This window comes from Carcharodon carcharias, chromosome 9, assembly GCF_017639515.1.
Source record: "Carcharodon carcharias isolate sCarCar2 chromosome 9, sCarCar2.pri, whole genome shotgun sequence".
Lineage (NCBI taxonomy): Eukaryota > Metazoa > Chordata > Chondrichthyes > Lamniformes > Lamnidae > Carcharodon > Carcharodon carcharias.
Window position 1 is genome coordinate 46687389 of NC_054475.1, and position 9228 is coordinate 46696616.

General features: G+C 45.1%; 1 protein-coding gene across 22 annotated transcripts in view; it reads left to right on the forward strand.

Moving 5' to 3' along the window:
- Window positions 1–8686: 8686 nt before the first annotated feature.
- ilrun (inflammation and lipid regulator with UBA-like and NBR1-like domains) overlaps window positions 8687–9228 on the forward strand; it is a 107705-nt gene continuing 107163 nt past the window's right edge. For 18 of the 22 annotated variants that reach the window (XR_005943949.1, XR_005943942.1, XR_005943951.1 and 15 more), the window contains exon 1: window positions 8689–9101. Coding sequence is in view for 6 of the 22 variants with exons in the window: in XM_041194859.1 (XP_041050793.1) it covers window positions 8947–9101 (155 nt within the window). In the remaining 16 variants the exon portion in view is untranslated. Of the gene's footprint in view, window positions 9102–9228 lie in introns of all 22 variants that reach the window. The other 4 variants (XM_041194854.1, XM_041194855.1, XM_041194860.1 and 1 more) reach the window with 4 other exon arrangements.

Below are 9228 nucleotides of genomic sequence, written 5' to 3' on the forward strand. Positions count from 1 at the left end.
TTGAAGAGGAGTGGCAGTCAATTACACACAGAGATAAAACAAAAAATTGCGGATGCTGGAAATCCAAAACAAAAACAGAATTACCTGGAAAAACTCAGCAGGTCTGGCAGCATCAGTGGAGAAGAAAACAGTTGACATCTCGAGACCTCATGACCCTTCAACAGAACTGAGTGAATATAAGGGCTAACTGCAAGAATGACCCAAACCTTCCTGTCGCTTGCCATTTTAACACTCCACCCTGCTCTCTTGCCCACATGTCTGTCCTTGGCTTGCTACATTGTTCCAGTGAAACCCAACGCAAACCGGAGGAACAGCAGCTCATCTTCTGACTAGGCACTTTACAGCCTTCTGGACTGAATATTGAATTGAACAACTTTAGATCTTGAATTCCCTCCTCCATCCCCACCCCCTTTCTGTTTCTTCCCCCTTCCTTTTGTTTTTTCTAATAATAATCTAAAAATATAGATTTTTCTTTTCCCACCTATTTCCATTATTTTTAAATCTTTTATGCCCTGTTTGTCTTTCCACTCCAACCCCACTAGAGCTGTACTTTGAGTGCCCTACCATCCATTCTTAATTAGCACATTCGTTTAGATAATATCACCACCTTCAACACATCTGTGTTCTTTTGTTCTTTTGTCTGTGACATCTTTTCATTATCTGCTCCTATCACTGCTTGCTTGTCCCTACAACCACACCAACCCCCCCCACTTCTCTCCCCCCACACCCCTCCCACCTTAAACCAGCTTATATTTCACTCCTCTCCTTATATTCACTCAGTTCTGTTGAAGGGTCATGAGGACTCGAAACGTCAACTCTTTTCTTCTCCGCTGTGCTGCCAGACCTGCTGATTTTTCCAGGTAATTCTGTTTTTGTTTTGGATTTCCAGCATCCGCAGTTTTTTGTTTTTATCTCTGTGCTTAATTGACTGCCACTCCTCTTCAAGAAATGCCTACCTTGAAGAAGGTTTGATCCTCTCTGCGACAAGATTTCCGTATCTCTCTTTTGCCTTGTTCACCTTCATTGCTTTCCATTTCTCTCCTGGTGTTTGACAAGGTGTTTACTAAAACCAGCTTTCACAGCCATATCTCCTTTTTCAGTGACTGTCCCCATCTCCGACTTACCCCACGTGGATTTCAACTGAAATTCCATCCCTCTTGTTTCGAACCCACCCAGGATTACAGGTATCTCCGGGACATAAAACGTTTCTTGGACTGCTGTTCCTGTCACATTCTGAGATCCACACACAGTGCCATGCGCCGCCATATGAACACACTCGACCTCTCCCTCCAGCAACACCGCTGCACCCTTTTTCAAAGCTGTGTGTGCCCCCAGTTTCATTTTATTCTTCATCTCATCCGACGCCTCAACAAGAAACTTTTTCTCTTTCTCTCAAGTGCTAAGGAACGCAAGCTCCAACAACTCATTGACACCAACACCCATCTAGGACCCTCCACCCCCGTCTGTCCCTCCATCCACACCCCATCTTCCAATCCCAGCCCCGACGGTGTATTCACTATACCCCCTGACCTTCCCCTCTCCGACGCTGAATGTTCAGTGCTCAGCAAAGGACTTAGTTTCATACCCTTACATCCTCACCTCAATGAATTTCGGGCTTGACATGTTGCTGAACATTTCTTCCGCCGTCTTCGTCTCCATGCTCATTTCTTTGGGCAGGAGTCCTCTCCCCGTTCAATGGATCCTTTTACCCACCTCCAATATTCTCCCTCCAGCTAGACCCTGCCCTGTGGATTCTTACCTTCTCTTGATCTCTTCATTGAGAACTGTTGGCGTGACATTAGTCGTCCCAATTTCTCTGCTCCTCTCACCCATTCTAATCTGTCTCTCTCTGAACTTACTGCACTCCATTCTCTCAGGTCCAACCCCAACATTGTCATCAAACCCACTGACAAGTGTGGTGCTGTTGTTGTCTGGCGCACTGAACTCTACCTCACAGAGGCTGAGCGTCAACTCACAGACACTTCCTCCTACCTCTCCCCCTAGACCGTGACCCCACCACTGAACATCAAGCCTTTGTTTCCAGGACTGTCACTGACCTCATCTCCTCTGGAGATCTTCCTCCCACAGCTTCCAAACTGATAGTCGCCCAACCTTGGACAGCCCACTTCTACCTCCCACCCAAAATCCACAAACAGAACTTTCCCTGTAGACTGATCGTGTCAGCCTACTCCTGCCCTACGGAACTCATTTCTCGTTATCTTGATTCCCTTCTCTCTCCCCTTGTCCAGTCCCTTCCTACCTACATCTGTGATTCCTCTGACACCTCACGTCACATCAACAATTTCCAGTTCCCTGGCCCCAACCGCTTCCTCTTCACCATGGACGTCCAATCCTTCTACACCTCCACCCCCCACCATGATGGTCTGAGGGCCCTTATCTTCTTCCTCGAACAGAGGCCCGAACAATCCCCATCCACCACTACTCTCCTTCGTCTGGCTGAACCTGTTCTCACACTGAACAATTTCTTCTTTAACACCTCTCACTTCCTCCAAATAAGAGGTGTGGCTATGGGTACGTGCATGGGCCCCAGCTATGCCTGTCTCTTTATGGGCTATGTGGAACATTCCTTGTTCCAGTCCTACTCCGGCCCCCTTCCACAACTCTTTCTCCAGTACATTGATGATTACTTCGGTGCTGCTTCATGCTCTCGTCGGGAATTGGAAAAATTTATTAATTTTGCTTCCAATCTCCACCTGTCCATCATTTTCACATGGTCCATCTCTGACACTTCCCTTCCCTTCCTTGACCTTTCTGTCTCAATCTCTGGTGATAGACTGTCCACCAATATCCATTACAAGCCTACCGACTCCCACAGTTACCTCGACTACAGCTCCTCACACCCCGCTTCCTGTAAGGACTCCATCCCATTCCCTCAGTTCCTTCGCCTCCATCGCATCTGTTCTGATGAGGCTACCTTCAAAAACAGTTCCTCTGACATGTCCTCCTTCTTCCTTAACCAAGGTTTTCCACCCACGGTCGTTGACAGGGCCCTCAACCGTGTCCGGCCCATCTCCCGTGCATCCGCCCTCACGCCTTCTCCTCCCTCCCAGAAACATGATAGGGTCCCCCTTGTCCTCACCTATGACCCCACCAGCGTCCGCATTCAAAGGATCATCCTCCACCATTTCCGCCAACTCCAGCATGATGTCACCAACAAACACATCTTCCCTTCCCCGCCCCAGCAGCATTCCGTAGGGATCGTTCCCTCTGGGGCATCTTGGTCCATTCCTCCATCACCCCCTACTCCTCAACCCCCACCTATGGCACCACCCCATGCCCACGCAAACGATGTAACACCTGCCCCTTCACTTCCTCTCTCCTCACCGTCCAAGGGCCCAAACACTCCTTTCAAATGAAGCAGCATTTCATTTGCATTTCCCTCAACTTAGTCTACTGCATTTGTTGCTCCCAATGCGGTCTCCTCTACATTGGAGAGACCAAACGTAAATTGGGTGAGCGCCTTGCAGAACACTTGTGGTCTGTTCGGAAGAATGACCCAAACCTTCCTGTCGCTTGCCATTTTAACACTCCACCCTGTTCTCTTGCCCACATGTCTGTCCTTGGCTTGCTGCATTGTTCCAGTGAAGCCCAACGCAAACTGGAGGAACAGCAGCTCATCTTCCGACTAGGCACTTTACAGCCTTCTGGACTGAATATTGAATTGAACAACTTTAGTTCTTGAACTCCCTCCTCCATCCCCACCCCCCTTCTGTTTCTTCCCCCTTCCTTTTGTTTTTTCCAATAGTTCATATAGATTTTTCTTTTCCTACCTATTTCCATTATTTTTAAATCTTTTATGCCCTGCTAGTCTTTCCACCCCACCCCACTATTGCTGTACTTTGAGTGCCCTACCATCTATTCTTAATTAGCACATTCATTTAGATAATATCACCACATTCAACACCTCTGTGTTCTTTTGTCTGTGATATCTTTTCATTATTTGCTCCTATCACTGCTTGCTTGCCTCTACAACCACACCAACCATCCTCCCCACTTCTCTCCCCCCATCCCCCCCCCCACCTTAAACCAGCTTATATTTCACTCCTCTCCTTATATGCACTTAGTTCTTTTGAAGGGTCATGAGGACTCGAAACGTCAACTCTTTTCTTCTCCGCCAATGCTGCCAGACCTGCTGAGTTTTTCCAGGTAATTTTGTTTTTGTTTTTAATTTTAAATGATACTTTGGGCTATTTTAGTGAAACCATCAAAGCATCCCAGACATTAGTGACACTGAACAAAGCTATATTTTTAAGTGTAACTAGATTTAGATCTTTTTTTCCCTTCTGGCTTGTTCCTTTAACAAAACCAGCCTATGGAATTCAAAGAATAAAAAGGAAACAAAAAGTTTAACAACTGCACATCTCATGTTGGCAGTTCTTGATTCAATAGTATCTAACCATAAAAGTATCTAATTCAATTACTTGTTGTCCAACGGTTCTCTGGATCTGTATTACAACCCATTAAGGTCAAAATTCACCTAAGGTGGAGGCACAAAATGGTAGTATTGGTCCCGCCAATATGCAGCACATTATGTTTAATTGCATTGACTGAAATGGAACTGAACAACAGGTGCTGTGTAAACCAGGCAACTGATCAGATACTATGCCTTGTAGCACCACCTGTGGCAAATTTCTACCCGATCTTGTCCCAATACTCAGTGCAAGTTAAAGCAACAGCACCTTATTTTTTCCTTAGGCACTTTGCAGCCCTTTAGTCTTCATTTTCACTTTACTAACTTAAAAACGGAACTCGATTTCTCACTTTCTTTTAGGGATGGTGTTTTGCAGCTTTTCCAGGGGAATGGCTTGGTTCCTTGGATAAGGATTGGAACACTATGCCGTCCCTGCACCCGTGGTATTGATCTGTTTCTTTGTTCTCTCAGTCTCCTGGAGTTTGTAATGCATACTGTTTTTCATTCTTCCATTTTTACTTACCTCAGTTCCTATTTCCTTCAGTTATTGATACATCTGTGACTTGTAAATATCTTTAATTTCTTTAATTCTCTTATTATGCATTGTATTAGAAAAAAAAGAGAATGTTGCATTTATATAGCTCTTCCCACAGCCACCAGACATCTCAAAATGCTTTACAGTCAATGAAGTAATTTTTGAAGTGTAGTCACAGTTGTAATGTAGTAAAGACAGACGTCAATATGCACATATTTGAACCCAAAACATTGTTTATTTCTCTCTCCACCGATGAGTTTCTCCAGCACTTTCTGTCTTTATTCATTTAACATCTAGCTATGCTGCCTGCCTCCTTGTGTAAATCCTCTTTTTGGTCCCTAATTGTCCCTATTCCTCCTCTTACCACCCTTGTACTATTTATATGCCTATAGAAGACTGTGGCATTCCCTTTTATGTTTGCTGCCAGCATCTTTTCATACTCTCTCTTTGCTTCTCTTATCTGCATTTTCACTTCCCTTCTGAACTTTTTATATTCAGCTTGGTCAGCCTGACATCTGTCATAAGCATACTTTATCTGCTTCATCTTTAACTTCTATCTCTTTTGTCATCCAGGGAGCTCTGGATTTGTTTGCCCTACCTTTCCTTTTCGAGGGAATATACCTTGATTGTACCCAAACTATCTCTTCTTCGAAGGTAGCCCATTGTTCAGCCGCTGTTTTTCTTGCCAATCTTTTACTCCAATTTATTTGTCCCAGATCCACTATTATCCCATTAATGTTGGCTTTCCCCTAGTTAATCTTACTCCAGATTGTCTTTGTCCTTTTCCATTGGCAACCCAAACCTTACAATACAATGATCAATGTTCCCTAAATGTTCTCCGACTGACATTTGATCTATTTGGCCTACCGCATTCCTTCCTTTCTCGTTTGACTGGAAACATACTGTAAAAAATTTTCCCGAACATGCTCTTGGAATTCTTGTCCCTGTCTGCCCTTTGCATTACTACTATCCCAGTCTATATTTGGATCCTATTATAACTAATCTATAATTTTGTATCTCTTGTGTAATTTCCTTGCAAGTTTGTTCATCTACATCCTTCCCACTGGTTGGTGGCCTTTAGACTACACTGAGCAATGTAATTGCACCTCTTTTGTTCCTTAGCTCTAGCCAAATAGATACTGTCTTTGACTGCTCTGGGGCATCCTCTCTCTTCAGCGCTGCAATGCTCTCCTTAATCAGTACTGCCACTCCTCCCAATTTTTCTTCCTTTCCTATCTTTCCTGAACACTTTGTATCCAGGAATATTTAACAACTAGTCCTGCCCTTCTTTGAACTGGGTCTCTGTTTTAATCACATCATATTTTCTACATGTCAATCTACGCATGTAACTCACCAATCTTACTTACCACACTCAATGTACTTGCAGATTAACCCTGATTTAAGCTCTATTACTCTCCCTTTTTCTGACACCATCTAATAATTTACTAATCCCTACACTAATGCTATCTATCTCTCCCAGTCTTCTGTGCACCTTGGTATCCATCTCTGATGTTTCCTCCTGGTTCTCTGACCCCTGCCAAGTTAGAATAAACCCTTCCCAATAACACTGGCAAATTGATCCACAAGGCTAATATCACTCCTGCCATTTAACCATTGCTTTTTCCACTCAAGTACTTTACAGGGCACTCTTTCTTTTCTTGTGCACCAGTGGCACTGCCTCCTTTATGTGGGCCCTGTTCTCTGGGATTTGGCTGTCTCTCCCTCTCTCTCCTCCATTAAGTATTTCATTAAAGCTATGTTCTTTAACAAAGCTCCAGGTCACCCATCTAATGATGTTCTCCTTTGGCTTGGCTTCACTATTTTGAAGGCCTCTCTGTAGAGAGCCTTAAAATGTTTTTCCAAATTGAAGATGCATTCCTCCCTAGACCCTCCAGTTCCTTGCGTAACATCTTTCATTTTTAAGAAGGCTACACCTGAAACATAAACTCCTTTGTCCTCACCAGATGCTTTCCCAATTCCTGCTTTTGTTCCTGATTTTTTAAACATCTGCAGTTTTTTTCTGTTGCGCCAGCCATTGCTATGTAAGAAAGATAGTATTTTAGGAGTTTTAAGCACCAATGTAATACATCACCAATTAACAATACATTCCTAGGGTTGCCAACTGTGATTAAATGTATTCTTGGAGATTTCATCACATGACTTGCCTCCATGCCTCAGTCAGTTGTTGGCCAACACAGCCATCATTGTGACACATTGCCTTCCTACGTCATTTAACCGGAAAGCAAAAAGACTCATTACTTAATTAGATGATACTTGACAGTCAGCAAAAAGCCTTTTTTCTCATTTTCAATATTTTTATAACTGATAAAGGGAAATGTTCATAGAAAATTTCAAATAGGCTATCTTTTTAATGTCCCTATTAATTTTCTCCAGAGTTGCATGCAGGTCTGTCCCCACTGAATCATAGAAACTTTATGGCACAGAAAGAGGCCGCTTGTGTGCCGAAGAAAGAGCCACCCAGCTCAATCCCACTTTCCAGCATTTGGTCTGTAACTGTGCAGATTACAGCACTTGAGGTGCATATCCAGACAGGTTTTAAATGACCTGAGGGATTCTGCCTCTACCACCCTTCCAGAAAGTGAGTTCCAGACCCCAGCAAATGCTGGGTGAAAGAAATTTTCCTCACCTCTCCTCTAATCTTTCTACCAATCACCTTAAATCTATGCCCCCTAGTCGCTGACTTCCCTGCTAAAGTAAATCCACTCTATCCAGGCCCCTCACAATTTTGTACATCTCAATCAAATCTCCCCAAGCCTCCTCTGTTCCAAGGAGAACCCCAGCCTATCCAATCGTTCCTGATAGCTGCATTTTTCCAGTCCTGGCAACATCCTCATAAATCTCCTCTGAACCCTCTCTAGTACAATTACATCCCTTCTGTGTCCAGAACTGCACAGTATTCAAGCTGTGGTTTAATCCATAATCTATAGAGTTCCGGCATAACCTCCCTCCTGTTATATTCCATACCTCGGCCAATAAAGACAGGGATTCCATATTCCTTCTTAACCACCATATTGACCTATCTTGCTATCTTGAGGGATCTGTGGACATTATTCCAAGGTCCCTCAATTCCTCTACTGTCTCAGTAATCTCCCATTTATTGTGTTTTCCTTTGCCTTGCTTGACCTCCCCAAATGCATCACCTCACATTTCTCCGGGTTGAATTCCAATGGCCACTTTTCTGCCCACTTGACCAGTCCATTGATATCTTCCTGCAGTCTACAGCAATCTTCCTCGTTGTCAACCACGTGCCAATTTGTGTGTGACCTGCAAACTTCTTGATCATGCCCCCTACGTTTATATTCAAATCGTTAATATATGCCACAAAAAGCAGGGGATCTAGAATTAACCGCTGCAGGATCCCACTGGAAACAGCCTTCCAGTCTCAAAAACATCTGTCAACAATTATCCTTTGTTTCTTGCCACTTGAGCCAATTTTGTATCCAGCTTGCTACATTCCCTTGGATCCTATGGCCTTTTATTATTTTTATTTCCTGGGGATTGATCTTCAATTCCTGAAGATTCCAAGCCTAGCGTGTTAGCAACCCTATGCATTCCTCCTGCACCTATTTCAATCAATGGCCCCTCCTAATTTTCCTTTAGACCTGAGAGAGGGACGCCATCTTCAGCGGGTCAATGACGTCACGGGCGAGTGTGACGTCAGAGCGGCGGTGACGTCGGACGAGTGTGACGCCGGGCGAGAGTGTGTGTGACTCGTGGGGAGGGCAGGCCTGGTGGGCGCGCATGCGCATGGCCTGCGAGAGGGGGAACCGTGCGGTTGAAGCGGACGCCATCGGAACGAGGTAGCGACAATGTTGAAGGGGTAGGCCTCGGCCTCGAGTTACACGTCACAGCGCACCCGTACACAGCAAGCTGAGCGGGGGCCCCTCACCGACAGCCGGCCCGGCGGCACTTCAAAGAGACAAGAGAGAGAAAAGAGAGACCCAGTAAGAGAGAAGCGATGGATGTGGATATGGACTTAGATCAGGACCTGATGCAGAAATTTAGCTGCATGGGAACCACCGACAAGGATGTGCTCATCTCCGAGTTTCAGAGGCTGCTGGGCTTCCAGCTCAACCCGGCCGGCTGTGCGTTCTTCCTGGACATGACCAATTGGTAAGTCCCAGGCCTTCCCAGGCCCTCCCTTCCTTCCTCTCAGTCCCTTTGATAGGCCGAGAGCGCTCACTCCGGGCCTTGTTGTGCGTCTCGCCGCGGATTACATAAGCGGCTTCAGTGGGAGGGG